This window comes from Callithrix jacchus, chromosome 5, assembly GCF_049354715.1.
Source record: "Callithrix jacchus isolate 240 chromosome 5, calJac240_pri, whole genome shotgun sequence".
In the NCBI taxonomy this organism is placed as follows: Eukaryota; Metazoa; Chordata; class Mammalia; order Primates; family Cebidae; genus Callithrix; species Callithrix jacchus.
Genome location: NC_133506.1, coordinates 121,755,309 through 121,772,679, shown reverse-complemented (window position 1 = coordinate 121,772,679; position 17,371 = coordinate 121,755,309). Strand labels below are relative to the sequence as shown.

At 43.5% G+C, this 17,371-nt stretch overlaps 1 protein-coding gene across 8 annotated transcripts in view; it reads left to right on the top strand.

Annotated features, from left to right (window-relative positions):
* The window catches only part of STAT3 (signal transducer and activator of transcription 3), a 68,393-nt gene that overhangs the window by 37,351 nt on the left and 13,671 nt on the right, over positions 1-17,371 (top strand). For all 8 annotated transcript variants that reach the window (XM_035301568.3, XM_035301564.3, XM_035301566.3 and 5 more), the window contains 11 exons: positions 4,506-4,601; positions 5,083-5,164; positions 5,360-5,454; positions 5,631-5,782; positions 9,446-9,604; positions 9,730-9,822; positions 11,963-12,022; positions 13,388-13,417; positions 13,519-13,612; positions 13,709-13,756; positions 16,667-16,750. In XM_035301568.3, the coding sequence (XP_035157459.1) occupies positions 4,506-4,601; positions 5,083-5,164; positions 5,360-5,454; positions 5,631-5,782; positions 9,446-9,604; positions 9,730-9,822; positions 11,963-12,022; positions 13,388-13,417; positions 13,519-13,612; positions 13,709-13,756; positions 16,667-16,750 (993 nt within the window). The remainder of the gene's footprint in view (positions 1-4,505; positions 4,602-5,082; positions 5,165-5,359; positions 5,455-5,630; positions 5,783-9,445; positions 9,605-9,729; positions 9,823-11,962; positions 12,023-13,387; positions 13,418-13,518; positions 13,613-13,708; positions 13,757-16,666; positions 16,751-17,371) is intronic.

Here is a 17,371-nt window from a genome sequence, read left to right as displayed (position 1 = left end):
GGTCATAGGAGACTTTTACTTTCTGTGAGGAGTTTTACTTTCTTTAATATCCTATACTCAGAGACATTTTTTCTTTCTTTTTCTCCTCCGACCTTCTGCTTTTTAAAAACTTTTGGTAAAATATACATAACATTACATTTCAAATTTACCATCATAACCATTTTTTTTTCTTTTTGAGATAGAGTTTCACTCTGTCACTTAGGCTGGAGTGCAGTGGTGTGATCACAGCTCACTGCAGCTTCAACCACCTGGGCTCAAGTGATCCTCCTGCCTCAGCCTTATGCGTAGTTGGGACTACAGGCACACGCCACCATGCCCAGCTAATTTTTTTTTTTTTTTTGGTAGAGACAGGGTCTTGCCATGTTTCCCAGGCTGGTCTTGAACTCCTGGGCTCATCAGCTGATGAGAGAGAGCTCACCAGGAAGAAAGAAGATCAAAAACAGAAACAGAAACGTGTATTCTTGGGAGAAGTGTAGAAAGTGCAGCATCTGATTGGGTTGGGGAAGATGAGCTAGTCAAGGCCACATGATAGGGGCTGGGTACGGTGGCTCACGCCTGTATAATCCTAGCACTTTGGGAGGCTGAGGCGGGTGGATCACGAGGTCAGGAGTTCAAGACCAACCTGGCCAAGATGGTGAAACCCTGTCTCAAAAAAAAAAAGGCCACATGATGATGTTTTAATTAGTCATACCTAACAACAGAGCTCTGAAAGAGCAGTTTACCACAGGGGCCAATCTGCTTCAGTTTGAACCCACAGCCCTGCCACTTGCTCTGTAGCCTTAAGTAAACAATTTTTACTTTCTCTGTTCCTCCAATGGGAATGATAATAATATCTTCTTTGTAGAATTAATACATGTAAAATGCTTAAAACATAAGCATCTGACACATAAATGCGAGAATTTTTTTTTTTGAGGAGTTTCGCTCTTGTTACCCAGGCTGGAGTGCAATGGCGTGATCTTGGCTCACCGCAACCTCCGCCTCCTGGGTTCAGGCAATTCTCCCGCCTCAGCCTCCCAAGTAGCTGGGATTACAGGCACGCACCACCATGCCCAGCTAATATTTTGTATTTTTAGTAGAGACGGGGTTTCACCATGTTGACCAGGATGGTCTTGATCTCTTGACCTCGTGATCCACCTGCCTCGGCCTTCCAAAGTGCTGGGATTACAGGTGTGAGCCACCGTGCCCAGCCAAGAAAAATGTTAACTGCTTTCTGCTACCGCTGACATCACCATCATCACCTTCACTGTAGGAAATGGGGACTCAGTGAAATTTTTTTTTTCTTTTGAGACGGAGTCTCACTCTGTCACCCAGGCTGGAGTGTAGTGGTACGATCTCTGCTCTCTGCAATCTCTGCCTCCCAGGTTCAAGTGATTCTCATGTCTCAGCTTCCCAAGTAGCTAGGACTGTAGGCATAAGCCACGATGCTCAGCTAATTTTTTTTTTCTTTTTTGAAATGGAGTCTTGCTCTGTTGCCCAGGCTGGAGTGCAGTGGCCTGATCTTGGCTCACTACAACCTCTACCTCACAGGTTCAAGTGATTCTCCTACCTCAGTCTCCCATGTAGCTGGGATTATAGGCACCTGCCATCATGCCTGGCTAATTTTTGTATTTTTGCATAGACAGGATTTCGTCATGTTGGCCAGGCTGATCTTGAACTCCTGACCTCAGGTGATCCACCCCCCCTTCGACCTCCCAAAGTTCTGGGAATGCCTGCGTGAGCCACCACGCCCAGCCCCAGTGAGGAATTTTAAGCAGGAAACTGATATGCTCAGGTGTGAGTGAGGTGGTAAATAGCACTTACTGTGCAGTGCCCTGGAGCCTGAGAGGTTAACACACAGGCACTTGCCTATGCAGCACTAGGATTTTCTGTTGTGGAAAACGTTTATATTTTATCCTGTTCCACAAGATAAAAAGATGTGGATTAATAGAGGCTCCTACTTTCCATGGGAGGTAGGAAAGCCAAGGGTATACCAAGGATGTTTTCAATCAGATGGATTAAGGGGTCTGCAAACCGTGACCTTGGCCCAAATCCAGCCTGCTGCTTGTTTTTTGTAAATGAGTTTTTTTCGGAATGCAGCCACACTCATTTATTTACGCATTATCTGTGGCTGCTTTTGCGCTGTAATGGCAGGGCTATTTGTGGCAGGGACTGTATGACCCAGAAAGCTAAAAATATTTACCCTCTGTCCCTCAGAGAAAAAGGTTGCAACCCCCGATATAGAGCTATAAGTTGGGTATTTGTGGCCTCAACCTGGGCCTCACTGCTATTTTCTCTGTTTATATCATCTGGCATGCTCTTAAGTGTCTAGAATGGGCTAAAGATAGAAGATTGGTTGTAATCCCTGCCACCAGGGGCTCAGGCTAGTTGGGATTATAAGTACACAAAAGACTCAAAGTGAGAAAGACACAGAAGAGGATGTGTGTCATTTTATCTAAGGAAGTTGATACGATTTTGTAGGAAAGCAACCATTTGAACTGAATTTGAAGGTGAGTGAGTTCAGGTGTGTTTGCACTGAAGCACAGGTCCGGCTGAGTGGATCTCGGGTGGGGAGGGAGTGTGAAAACACTCTGCATGCAGGGAAGAGTGGGTAGTTCAGGGCGACTGAGGCACGGGGAGGGAAACTTTAAGTTATAAACTGTGTGAAACAGCTTTCTGTGTAGGCTTAAGATGTTTATAGTTGGAAGCAGTAGAGAGCCAATAAAGTTTTTTTACAAAGGTATTAGAGTGGCTTTCTGTGGGTGATAATCACGTTTTCCCCCTTTAAGTGTAGTACTACTTGAGAAATAGACATGAAGTTTAAGACATCAGCTGTATTGTTGGTAAAACTAGAATGGAAACTATGGCTTGAGCTGGTAACCATAGGGGCTTTCCGATGCCTGGGCCTGAGTTAGATCTTGGGGTGGAGAGATTGGCTCTGTAGAGCAGCACCCCCACCCCACCCCAGACATCTATATGGAGCTTCCGCAACCATAGGCCAACACTCATTGAAGGCAGAGGGATAGGCCTCTAAAACTGCTTCTAGAAACCAGGCTGCTGCTCTTACCTGTGGTGTGCCCTAAGAAGGCAAGAGTGAGAGGAGGGAGGCACCAGCCTAGGTGCTGGGTTCTTTGAAGATGTGTGTGTGCACAGAGTCTTTCTCCATCTTACCAATCAGATGAATCACTCTCACTGTGGGAAGAAGTAGGGGCATGGGTCACCTTCCCAGAACTTCTAAGAAGTTTGTATTCTGTGGACTTGGATAGGGACCATGGGAAAGGAAGAAAATGGTTGCCCGTAAAACTGGCTGTAGTGCAGCCTCAAACTCCTGGACGTAAATGATCCTCTCACTTCAGCCTCCCAAGTAGCTGGAACTACAGGTATATGCCACCATGCCCAGTTTATTTATTTATTTATTTTGGAGACAGAGTCTCACACTGTCACCCAGGCTGGAGTGCAATGGCATGTTCTCAGCTCACTGCAACCTCTGCCTCCCAGGTTCAAGCGATTCTCCTGCCTCTCCTGCCTCAGCCTCCTGAGTAGCTGGGATTACAGGTGCCTACCACCACACCCAGCTAATTTTTTCTGTTTTTAGTAGAGACAGGGTTTCACTATGTTGGCCAGGCTGGTCTCAAACTCCTGACCTTGTGATCCATCCACCTCAGCCTTCCAAAGTGCTGGGATTACAGGCATGAGCCATCGTGTCTGGCCCATGCCCAGCTAATATTTTTTTTAAAAAAGGTTTTGTTTTGTTTTTTGAGATGGGGGTCTCTCTCTGTGTTGCCCAGGCTGGTCTCAAACTCCTAGCCTCAAGTGATCCTCCTGCCTTGGTTTCCCAAAGTGCCAGGATTACAGGTGGGAGCCACCATGCCTAGCCCAAACCTATAATTTTTAAGTTTCATATGCTATTTGTTTTTATTTCATTCATTCATTCATTCATTCATTCGAGATGTGGCCTCTCTAGGTTGACTAGGCTAGTTTTGAACTCCCGGCCTGAAGCAGTCCTCCCACTTCAGCCTTCCCAAGTGCTTAGATTATACATGTGAGCTGCTACACCTGGCCTTCTTTCTTCTTATTCTTTTTTCATGTGCTATTTGACCTTTTCCAAGGTACCATCCTCCCCTTCTCCCCTGAGATACTATCTTTTGATATGAAATTTCATCCTTAGGGCAGGATTTTTTTATTATCCCTCAGAAATATACTGGATACTGCGTTTAAGCAGGCATCCAACATCTGTCATAAATTGTTCTGAATGTTTTGATATACTTGCCCATGAGCTTTTTGAAGGCAGGGACCATGTCTTAGCTGAACGTGTGGTCTCTCAGTTCATAGAGGGGGTTTATAGTATGACCTGTGTAGTATCACCTTTATAGTGACAGCACCACTGCCTCTGTTTCCCTTCCTCTCGTGATGGCAGCAGCATCTCAAGCCAAATAAGAAGGTTAGGTAGGGTGGAATGGAAGCTGGGCGGAGGTGTTCCTGTACCCATATTTATGTGTTCACATGTACATTGACTTCCTTTTTGGCAGCAAGGGGGCCAGGCCAACCACCCCACAGCAGCCGTGGTGACGGAAAAGCAGCAGATGCTAGAGCAGCATCTTCAGGATGTCCGGAAGAGAGTGCAGGTAATGCAAGTTGCAAGCCTTAGAGCTGGGAGCTTTTATTAAATTTTTTTTTTTTTTTTTTTTTTTTTTGAGACAGGCTGCAGTGGCAGGATCACAGCTCACTGCAGCCTCAAACTCCCAGGCCCAAGTGATCCTCCCACCCCATCCTTCCAAGTAGCTGGGACCACAGGTGTGCACCACTACACCCAACTAATTTTTCAAAAATTTTTGTAGAGATGAGGGTCTCCCTGTGTTGCCCAGGCCAATCTTGAATCCTGGGCTCAAGTGATCCTCCCACCTCAGCCTCTTAAAGTGCTGGGATTGCAGGCATGAGCCACTGCATCTGGCCACCAGGGAGCCTTCTCTGGGAGGTACTGCCTGTGGGTCCTGCATGTATCTTTTTTGAGGTTTTGGCTTTGTTTGAATTCTTCTCAGAAACTTTATTTTTTCTGTTCCCAAGGAAATCTTTTTTTACTTTTGTTTTTTTGTTTGTTTTAAACAGGATCTAGAACAGAAAATGAAAGTGGTAGAGAATCTCCAGGATGACTTTGATTTCAACTATAAAACCCTCAAGAGTCAAGGAGGCAAGTGAATATTAGAGACATTAAAACCTCTAGAAAGTGAGTTTGTGTGATTGAGTTGAAAGACTTATCTGTCTTAACTCTGTGTTTAGACCTTATGGTGGGCGGGGCTCAAGGGAGTTACCGGTGCTCAAAGGAGCCTGGTTATTAAGGACAGGAGAATTCCCTCAGGTCAAGGAGTATTTTCTTCCTCCACAGACATGCAAGACCTGAATGGAAACAACCAGTCAGTGACCAGGCAGAAGATGCAGCAGCTGGAACAGATGCTCACTGCGCTGGACCAGATGCGGAGAGTAAGGGCATCGGTCGGCCTACTTCCCCCGGGTGTCTCGCTCACTTGCGGGATCTCAGCGTCTTGTGGCAGAACTTGCTTGGTTTCTAAGAAGTTCCTGCTCTGGAGTTGACTAAAGAATGTGGTTAGAGATGGTCTGAGGAAATGTTTTCTGACTTTGTTTTGGTTTCCAACCAGAGCATCGTGAGTGAGCTGGCGGGGCTTTTGTCAGCGATGGAGTACGTGCAGAAAACTCTCACAGACGAGGAGCTGGCTGACTGGAAGAGGCGGCAACAGATTGCTTGCATTGGAGGCCCGCCCAACATCTGCCTAGACCGGCTCGAAAACTGGTAAAGGATGAAAGAGAAGCTTTTCCTTTCTTTCTCGAAAGCTAGATTGAATTGTGATCTTAACTGCAGGCCCGCAGAATTGGTACTATATCTCCAATGCAGAGTCTTTTCCATATTCACATTTAGACCAAGAGTTAAAAGTGTTTACTTTATTTCAGCTGGGTGCATGGCTCACCCTTGTAATCCCAGCACTTTGGGAAGCCAAGATGGGTGGTTGGATCACTTGAAGTCAGGAGTTCGAGACCAGCCTGTCAACATGGTGAAACCTCATCTCTTCTAAAAATATAAAAATTAGCCAAGCGTAGTGGTGCTCCTAGCTTCTCTGGGCGGCTGAGGCAGGAGAATCACTTAAACCTGGGAGACAGAGGTTACAGTGAGCTGAGATTGCACCACTGCACTCCAGCCTGGGCAACAGAGTGAGACTCCCAACTCAAAAAAATAAAAATAAAATGAAGTTTTTACTTTATTTGGAGAAAATTCATTAATAAAAATTTATATTATTATATTTTAAGAATATTTTACTTGATTCAATTAAGGCTTTGGTTTAACTGTACTTAACATAGACAAAACTTTTAATTTTAGTTATTTTAGTAATCTGAAACAACACATGCCCTTTTTAAGGGAAAAAATTCAAATACAGAAAATCAAGAGAAGAAAAAAAATTTCTTTTTTTTTTTTTTTTGAGACAGAGTCTCTGTTGCCCAGGCTTGAGTGTAATAGCACGATTTCAGCTTGCTGCAACCTCTGCCTCCCGGGATCAAGCAATTCTCCTGTGTCTGCCTCCCAAGTAGCTGGGATTACAGGCATGTGCCACCATGCAAATTTTTTTTAATTTAATTTTATTTTTTTGAGACAGAGTCTCACTCTGTCACCCAGGCTTGAGTGCAGTGGCACAATTTCGGCTCACTACACCCTCCGCCTCCCAGGTTCAAGTGATTCTTCTGCCTCAGCCTCCCAAGTAGCTGAGATTACAGGCATGTGCTAACATGCCCGGCTATTTTTTTTCTGTTTTTAGTAGAGATGGGATTTCACGGTGTTAGCCAGGATGGTTTTGATCTCCTAACCTCAGGCGATCTGTCTGCCTCGGCCTCCCAAAGTGCTGAGATGACAGGCAGGAGCCATCACGCCTGGCCTCGAGAAGAAAAATAAAATTTTAAATCAAATTATCAGCAGTACCAGTAGTTAAAATTTTGGTTGATGCTCACTCTAGACATCTGTCATTATGTACACATAAAGATAGAAATTTATATGGTTTATATTAGCAGGATTTTTTTTTTTTGAGGCAGGGTCTCACTGTGTTGCCCAGGCCTAGAGTACAGTGATGCAATCATGGCTCACTGCAGCTTCAACTTCCCAGGCTCAAGCAATCCTCCCACTTTAGCCTCCTGAGTAGTTGGAACTACATGTGTGCACCATGATACATAGCTAATTTTTAAATTTTTTTGTAGAGACAAGGTCTTACTTTGTTGCCCAGGCTGGTCTCAAACTCCTGGGCTCAAGGGATCATCCCACTTCAGCCTCTCAAAAGTGCTGGGATTACAGATGTGAGCTGCTGCGCCGAGCCAGGGATGTTTCTTTATATGCTTTTCTGTAATTTGCACTTTTACCTTCATCCAGCAAATCTTACTGCACACCCTTCATGTATGAGGCCCTATAGTGAGTATGTTACACCAGCTTGGCCTAGGAGAAACTTGACAGATACAGAGAACCTGAACTGGAAATTTAGTGCACCTCTACATGAGAATGCCTATCTATTCCCTATCTATTCATATCCTCACTAACCCCAAGTGTTGTTAATTTACTGAAAGCAGTTTAAAATGCTTCTTGATCAGGGAATGAAGAAGCTTAACTTCTGGTAATGGGAGGATAGAAGTGCCAGAAAAATGTTCAGAAATCCCTGCAACGGTCCTCCTCCCTCTCCTTTTACTTTCTGTCTTTTTGGTTTTTTGGTCTTTATTACACTAGTGATAAACCATCAAAGAATGGTGGAATGACACTAAAATTTCTTTTTTTTTTTTGAGACAGAGTCCCACTCTATCACCCAGGTTAGAGTACAGTGATGCAATCTTGGCTCACTGCAACCTCCCCCTCCCAGGTTCAAGCAATTCTCAGCCACAACCTTCCAAGTAGCTGGGATTACAGACCCATGCCACCATGCCCAGCTATTTTTTTGTATTTTAGTAAAGATGGGGTTTTGCCATGTTGGCCAGGCTGGTCTCGAACTCCTGGCCTCAAGTGGTCCACCCGCCTTGGCTTCTCAAATTTCGGAATTATAGTTGTGAGCCACTATGTCTGACCTAATATTCTCTATTCCTGGAGATGGACTTAATGAGCTTTCACTCTCTATTCACTTATTCCTTGTGGATGTTATCAGTATTTTCAAACATTATGTCATGTCCTTTGATCAATTAAAAGCTGACATTGAAAGGGCTCATGGGGGTTGGGTGTCATGGCTTACACCTGTAAATCCCAATGCGTTGGGAGGCAGAGTCAAGAGGATCACTTAAATTCAGGAGTTCAAGACCAGCCTGGGCAAGAAAGTGAGATCCTGTCTCTACAGAAATTTTAAAAACTAGACATGTACCATTATACTTCAGCCTGAGTGACAGATGAGACTCCATATCAAAAAACTAAACTAAATAAAACAGGGATGGTGGCACACACCTGTAGTCCTAGCTACTCAGGAGGCTGAGGTAGGAGGATCACTTGTGTCCAGGAGTTGGAGGAGGCAGTGAGCTGTGATCATGCCATTGCACTGCACTGGGCCACAGAGTGGTCCCTGTCTCAGAAAAAATAAATAAATAAAAATAAGGTGAAGGGCCTGGCCAAGCTTGCACAGGTAGTGTGTGACAGAGCTGGCTCAAACCCATCTTTGTGAGCTGTCTAATCTCTTTTTCTGAGTCTTTATGTTCATGGACAAGTTAGGATGAGGAAAGTAAGTGCTAAATTTCATATTTCGTGTTCTCTATCTGGGCTCAAATGCTTGTCATTTTCCAATGATAACTCCATCAATTCCTCTTAGTGGTATGAAGTTTAATGCTTCTTTTTGTATGCCCAGCCCCCTCTTAGAAATTTGAGATTTTAGGGAGGGACTAGTAATAAAAGGTAAAATAAATTATTTTTTGGCCCTGCACTTTAGGAGACCGAGGTGGGTGGATCACCTGAGGTCAGGAGTTTTGAGACCGGACTGGCTAACATGGTGAAACCCCATCTCTACAAAAAATACAAAAAATTAGCTGGACGTGGTAGCACACACCTGTAATCCCAGCTACTCAGGAGGCTGAGGCAGGAGAATCGCTTGAATCTGGAGGTGGAGATTGCAGTGAGCCAAGATCGTGCCATTGTACTCCAGCCTGGGCAACAAGAGCAAAACAAAACTCCACCTCAAAAAATAATAAATTTTAGAAAAATAAATTATAATTTATTTTCTGTTTTTTTTAAGCATCCACCTAATGTGGTGAAAAATTCCTCTTTTCGTAATGTCACTGAACTGTAAACCTAAGATAAAGAATTGTAACTTTCATGCTATATATATTTCACTACAATAAAAAAATTCCCCTTATTGTAGAGGGATCTCCATGTCTGTGGTATTTCCTTCCCCTTATCCAGCTCTCCTATGTACACTCAGTTTGGTAATTAGCAGCTTTCTTAATTTATTGGCAGGATAACATCATTAGCAGAATCTCAACTTCAGACCCGTCAACAAATTAAGAAACTGGAGGAGCTGCAGCAAAAAGTTTCCTACAAAGGGGACCCCATTGTACAGCACCGGCCAATGCTGGAGGAGAGAATCGTGGAGCTGTTTAGAAACTTAATGAAAAGGTAACTTAGCATCCTTGTCCCTTTTCCTCATCTAAAAAACACCAGAAGATTCACGTGGTAAAGTGAGGGGTGGGCCAACTTCTAGTCATGGCCATGGCGTGTGAGCCTGTCTTCTCTTTCCTCAGTGCCTTTGTGGTGGAGCGGCAGCCCTGCATGCCCATGCATCCCGACCGGCCACTTGTCATCAAGACCGGTGTCCAGTTCACTACTAAAGTCAGGTGGGCCACACCACTTCCGTTTCTGGTAGAGATTTTAGTGAGGGACACTGTTAGGGCGAGGGCAGAGTTGGTGGCCAGGTCATCTTTCCAGGTGTGGTGTCACAGGCAGGTACACTGTTGCAGAGATGAAATTTGTTGGCATACTATCTGCTTGTGCTCTGATTCTGATGTCAAAAGCAAAAGAGCAGTCATCTTTTTGAAGCTACCTGGGCATATTCCTGTGATTGCAGACCTGGAGGGTCAGTCCACAGCTTTTCCTTTTGGCCAATGGACAAAAGAACGTCAACTATTTTCAGTTCTTTGAGGCTACCCTTCCCTGTGGATTTTAAGGGAAAGAGTAAGGCTTAGTAATGGGGAAGCTGAGAGGCCCTAGGGCAGGTGGGTGGTGGGCCTGTAGGGTGAAGTGTTACTTTCACACTCAAGTCAGAGCAGGTGTGCTGGTGTTTTGACTTTCTGCAGTGAAATTTCCCTTGTGAGAAATTTAGTATGGTGTTGGGTTTCAGGTTTAATAGAAGAAAATGCCAGCTGCACAGCATATGTTCCCGTAATATTTTTCACTAAATGGCGTTGATTATTCTTTTGTGAATGTCTCACAACTTTATACAAGTTGTTCTTAGACTTTTTCTCAGTACCTTTGACTTGAAGGGGTGATCTAAACTTCTGTTTTTGTTTGAGACAGGGTCTCACTGTGTCGCCCAGGCTGGAGTGCATTGGCATGATCACAGCTCACTGCAACCTCTGCCTCCCAGGTGCAAGCAATTCTTATGCCTTAGCCTCCTGAGTACCTGGGACTACAGGTGCACACCACCACGCCTGGCTAATTTTGTTATTTTTTGCTAGAGATGGGGTTTCACAGTGTTGGCTAGACTGGTCTTGAACTCCTGGCCTCAAGCGATCCTCCTGCCTCAGCCTCCTCAAGTTCTGGGATTATAGATGTGAGCCACTGCTCCTGGCCTGATACTCAATATCAAGATGGCATTGGCTGGAGGAGGAATTTGGAATTGTCATTTATTCACCTCTTTTTAATTTTTTAACAAAAAAAGTGAAGAATGTAGGTCTGGCGCGGTGGCTCACGCCTGTAATCCTAGCACTTTGGGAGGCTAACGTGGGTGGATCACTTGAGGTCAGGAGTTCAAGACCAGCCTGGCCATCATGGTGAAATCCCATCTTTTAAAAAAAAAAAAAAGGCCGGGCATTTTTTTTTTTTTGAGTTCAAGCGATTCTCCTGCCTCAGCCTTCCAAATAGCTGGGATTATAGGCATGCACTACCATGCCCAGCTAATTTTGTATTTTTAGTAGAGATGGGGTTTCTCCATGTTGGTCAGGCTGGTCTTCAACTCCCGACATCAGGTGATCCACCCACCTTGGCCTCCCAAAGTCCTGGAATTACAGGCATAAGCCACCATGCCTGGCCTTTATTTTATTTTATTATTTTTTTTTAGATGGAGTCTCTCTCTGCCACCCAGCCTGTAGTGTAGTGGTGCGATCTTGGCTCACTGCTATGTCCATCTCCTGGGTTCAAGCAATTCTACTGCCTCAGCCTCCCTGAGTAGCTGGACTGGCATACACCATCATGCCCGGCTAATTTTTGTATTTTTAGTATAGAGACAGGTCTTAGTCATGTTGGTCAGGCTGATCGCGAACTTCTGACCTCAGGTGATTTGCCTGCCCTGGCCTCCCAAAGTTCTGGCTTACAGGTGTGAGCCACCACGCCTGGCCTATTTTAACATTTTTTAAAGAGAAAGATAGAATCTCTCTCTTTGACCCAGGCTGGAGTGCAGTGGCATGATCATGTCTCATTGCAACCTTGAACTCCTGGCTACAAGTAATCCTCTTGCCTCAGCCTACTGAGTAACTGGGACTATAGGTTCATGCTGCCACACCCCGCTAATTTTTAAATTTTTTATAAAGGCAGGCTCTCGCTTTGTTTCCTAGGCTGTTATGGGACTCCTGGGCTCAAGTGATCCTCCCAGCTTTGCCTCCCACAGTGCTGAGATTATAGATGTGAGCCTATAATTATAGACAGCTTGGCCAATTACCTCTGAGAAATGAAGAATTATGAATTTTACCTTTCTTCAACAAAAGGTTATGGGAGAGTCTACTGACTTTTTTTTTAATTGGATAATTTCTTTTTAAATAGGTTGCTGGTCAAATTCCCTGAGTTGAATTACCAGCTTAAAATTAAAGTGTGCATTGATAAGTAAGTACTCCTATCTTAGTTCTTGTTTTCAAATGAGGAACAGAAAAATGAGAACTTTTATAGGCATCATTTGAACTCGAGATTCTATCTTTATTCAGAGATGTTTTTGGGGATGAAAGTTTACAAAAGCCCTGGGGTGCATTGTCATTTACTTGCCAGAACAAAGCCACAAAGCTGAGGGTATAGGTGTGATTTGTGGTTGCTGTTGTTTAGCGTTTTACTTGTACATGTAATTCATGCATTTTATATATAAGACTGAGATCATGTGTTAATTGATGACTGAGATACATTCTGCAAAATGTATCATTAGGCAATTTTGTTGTGCCAACATTTATGTAGAGTAGATGGTCTTTATACAAACTGGGTGGCAGAGTGCCTATGCTATGTGGTAGAGCCTGCTGCTTGTAGGCTGCAAAGCTGTACAGTATGTTACCATGCTGAATACCGTAGGCAATCGTAACACACATCACAATGCGGTAGGAGTTTTTCAGCTTATCATCTTATGGGACCACTGTCATATGTGCAGTTTGTTGTTGACTGAAATGTCTTTATGTATTCTTTCCATACATAGCGTGTGGAAAGAATAGATCTTTTTTTTTTTTTTTTTCTTTTTTTTTTGAGACGGAGTCTTGTTCTGTCGCCAGGCTGGAGTGCAGTGGTATGATCTCAGCTCACTGCAACCTTTGCCTCTGGGTTCAAGCGACAATTCCCATGCCTCAGCCTTCCGAGTAGCTGAGACTGCAGGTGCACACTACCACGCCCAGTTAATTTTTTTTTTTTTTTTTGGATTTTAGTGGAAACGGGGTTTTACCATGTTGGCCAGGATGGTCTTGATCCCCTGACTTTGTGATCCACCTCGATCCCCTGACCTTGGGAGGCTGAGGCCTCCCAAAGTGCTGGGATTACAGGCATGAGCCATCATGCCCAGCCTTTTTTTTTTTTAATTGTTCCACACTTTTACCATATAATGGAATACTCAAAATTTTATAATACCTTTCAGGATGTAAGATACACATACCCTTTGAATATATTAGAAAAGAGAAAATACATACTTAGTTGATATAATTATCTGGAAATTTCATGACAATGAACTGGAAAATAATGAAATAAGGGAGTTGACAAAGGTGGGAGGTTTAATAAGTACATATGCAATGTGAAACACGGGTTCCCCTTCCTATGGGGAGGCAACCAACTGTGCCTACTACACAAAGGTGTTATGATGCACTGATAAACTGTAACTAAATTGTTCATAGAAATGCCAGGAGCACAGAGGTTTTTTCAGGAGAGTAAATAACAGGTGGTCAAAGTAGGCTTTTTGAAGAAACATGGACCCTGTTTTACTGACAACGGTCTATGTTCTTACAGAGACTCTGGGGATGTGGCAGCTCTCAGAGGGTAAGTTTCGCCTAGAGGCTTCCTTTTGTTCCGTTTAACTTAACTTTATCCTGACTTTATACTTGGTCACCTATATGGCTGACTGTTCTCCTGCAATTCAGATCCCGGAAATTTAACATTCTGGGCACAAACACCAAAGTGATGAACATGGAAGAGTCCAACAATGGGAGCCTTTCTGCAGAATTCAAACACTTGGTATGTGGGAGGAGCTTCCTTCACACAGGGCTTCTGGCTGAGGGAGAGAGCTGGGGAGAGCCTCATGGGACACCTGGCCTTTTTCTTTCCTTGCAGACCCTGAGGGAGCAGAGATGTGGAAATGGGGGCCGAGCCAACTGTGATGTAAGTTTTGTTGGGGGTGTTTTCCCTGAGGGAGAAAGGGGAAAAGACCCTTCTTATTACCCAGAATTAGAAACATCAACCTGTCCTTTCAGCTATAGTTAATTCCAAAAAGCCATTGCAGGCCAAAGTGACCTGATCAGAAGTTCCATGTGCTGTGGCGTTCTGTGGCTTGGAGCATTTCTGTGAATATCTGGGAGTTGGCTCCTCCTTAAGGAGAAGTGGAAAGTCCCTTGCTGAGTCGTTCTCCACACCCATGTGTTATAAAGTAGCTTTCCACCTTGCCTGGGGCTTTCCAAATTCCCCTTCCAGATCCTGCCGTTGACTCTGCTTGGCTCCATTCTCAGTGTCCCATTTTTCTCTCTCACTGAGGTAGGATAGATGGTGTAAAAGCAACAGTCCCGAGCTAAACTTTAAAATAAATGACCACCTTGTGTTAGCTTGCTTAGGAAAAGAGAAAATAAAGTCAACGAACAAACAAAAACTCATCTTGTTCTTTATCCCCCTTATTTTCTGCCTTTCATTGATTCAGTTGGATTCTTAATGTCAAGTGTCAAGAATAATTTTTATTTTTTTAATAGAAAAAGGTAAATATGACCTAAAGCTAGTTTAATGATTTTTAAAAATTGTGATACCCTGTTCTTGTTCTCACATTTATCCCCTGAACAATTCTTCCTCTTTAAAACGTAGCAGTCCTAGCTAGGTGCGGTGGCTCACACCTGTAATCCCGGCACTTTGGGAAGCCGAGGCAGGCTGGTCACTTGAGGTCAGGAGTTTGAGACCAACTTGGCCAACATGGTGAAACCCCGTCTCTACTAAAAATACAAAAATTAGCTGGGCATTGTGGTGTGTACCTGTAGTCCCAGCTACTAGGGAGTCTGAGGCATGAGAATGGCTTGCACCTGGGAGGTGGAGGTTGCGGTGACCCAAGATTTTGCCACTGTGCTCTAGCCTGGGCAACAGTGAAACTCTGTCTCAAAAATAAGTAAATAAAATGAAACATAGCAGTCTTTTTAAAAAATGCAGAATTTTACTTGACAGTAGAGTGAAGTAGCCTGTATGCAATGACATGGGAAAATGTACATGACATATTTAGAAAAGCAAAATGTAAAATAATTTGAATAGTAATACTGTATGTGTTTTAAAAATACTCTACTCTCTTATGTGCATTCATATTTATAGTAAGAAATTCTGGAGAAATATACACCCAGCAGTGCTATGTATTAGTGCTGCCATCAGTATCCATGGCTATTCTAAACTGTCTCTGTGATACTTGCATTTTAAACTGAATATATGACTTTTATTATCAGAAAAGGTATTAAAAATCAATTAGAATTCAATTTCTTTCTTTCTTTTTTTTTTTTTTTTTTTGAGACAGAGTCTTGCTCTCACTCAGGCTGGAATGCAGTGGTGTGATCTTGACTCACTGCAACCTCTGCCTCCCGGGTTCAAGTGATTCTCCTACCTCAGCCTCCCGAGTAGCTGGGACTGCAGGCACACGCTACCAGGCCCAGCTGATTTTTGTATTTTTAGTAGAAACGGGGTTTCACCATATTGGTCAGGCTGGTCTTGAACTCCTGAACTCATGATCTGCCCACCTTGGCCTCCCAAAGTGCCAGGATTACAGGCATGAGCCACTGCATCTGGCCCAGAATTCAATTTCTGAGAATTCATTGGTAACTGTTACTTAAAATAAGGTTGCTATACTGATGTAAGACATTGTTACAGTCACTTTGGCGCAGTATAAATTGTTATAGTCAATTAGGCAGTATAAAAATGAACATACCCTGTAAACCAACAGTGCCATTTCAGGATTCAACAACAGAGAAATCTTTGCATATATGTACCAGGAAACATGTATAAAGTGCAGAGCAGCCTGATTATAAGCTCTAAAGCAACCCAAATAAATATCCATCAATATTAGAATGAATAAATATGTGATTTGTGGTTTAGACATACAATGGAATACTACACAGCTGTGAAAAGGAATACATTGCAGATACACATAACCATGTGCATTCATTTTACATTGAGTGAAAAGTGAATCACAAAAGAATACATTGGATCCATATGTGTAAGGTTCACTAAACAATGCCCATATTAATTAGAGAAACAAATATGATAAAACTGTAAAAAAAAAAAGACTAGGAAATGATAAACTCAGAAGACAAAATAGTTATTTTTGAGGGAGGAGGGAAGGGGATGGGGTTTGGGAAGGGCATCTAGAGAATTTGAGGAGTGATGGCCTTTTCCTTAGATTGAATGGTGGGTCCACATTGTTTTGTTATTTTTGTGCCTTACATAATTTACGAATAACCAATGTAGTATTATAATACTATGTAGTATTATAATACAAACTGAGGAAAGCATTAGGTTGAGGATCATAGCATTGGAGGTTCTTCATGTTGAAGAGAGTAAGCAAGTTGTGTCCCTGGAAGTTTGTGGCCACCTGGTGGCTTACCCTTCTTGGTGTGGTGAGGCTTGGCATGTCACTTTCCTTGGCTGTGGCTGCCAGTACTGAATGCCATTCTCTCTGAGGAAAGGCATCCTTCTCTTTTTAAATTTTTATTTATTTATTTTTGAGATGGAGTTTCACTCTTGTTGCCCAGGCTGGAGTACAGTGGTGCAATCTTGGCTCACCACAACCTCCGCCTCCTGGGTTCAAGTGATTTTCCCGCCTCAGCCTCCTGAGTAGCTGGGATTACAGGCACGTGCCACCACCCCCAGCTAACACTTGTATTTTTTACAGAGATGGAGTTTTGCTGTGCTACTTATTTTGTATTTTGTGCAGAGATGGAGTTTTGCTCGAACTCCTGGACTCAAGCAGTCCTCCTGCTTTGGCCTCCCGAAGTGCTGGGATTACAAGCATGAGCCACCACACCTGGCCTAAGAGTATCCTTCTTGTTACTGTAGGCTTCCCTGATTGTGACTGAGGAGCTGCACCTGATCACCTTTGAGACAGAGGTGTATCACCAAGGCCTCAAGATTGACCTAGAGGTGAGTTCTGCGGTAGAATTGGTGAGAGGCTACATGCAGGGGTGACTCAGGACAAAAACTTCCAGCGGGATTTTTACAAGACAAGGTGGAATGATTGCTGTTTGCTTAACACTGCTTATTTTTGCTTACTTTTCTTCAAAAAAATCCTTGGCATCCCATCTGAGAATGAAGTCTTGCTTGAGTGCTCAGAAGATGTGTGTATACTCGGTTGATATATTTAGAAATTGACTGGCCAGGCACAGTGGCTCATGCCTGTAATCCCAGCTCTTTGGGAGGCCGAGGCTGATGGGTCACAAGGTCAGGAGTTCAAGACTAGTCTGGCCATCATGGCAAAACCCTGTCTACTAAAAATACAAAAATTAGCTGAGCGTTGTGGCAGGCGCCTGTAATCCCAGCTACTCAGGAGGCTGAGGCAGGAGAGTCACTTGAACCTGGGAGGCCGAGATCATACCATTGTACTCCAGCCTGGGCAACAAGCAAGACTGTCTCAAAAAAAAAAAAAAAAAAAGAAAAGAAAGAAATTGATTAGAGCTAACTTTATAAAGTTTGGGCACAGTGGGTTTAGTATACAGAAAATTGTGGCAATGACATTCTCTTTTCCCAACTTTCTTGACTTTTAAA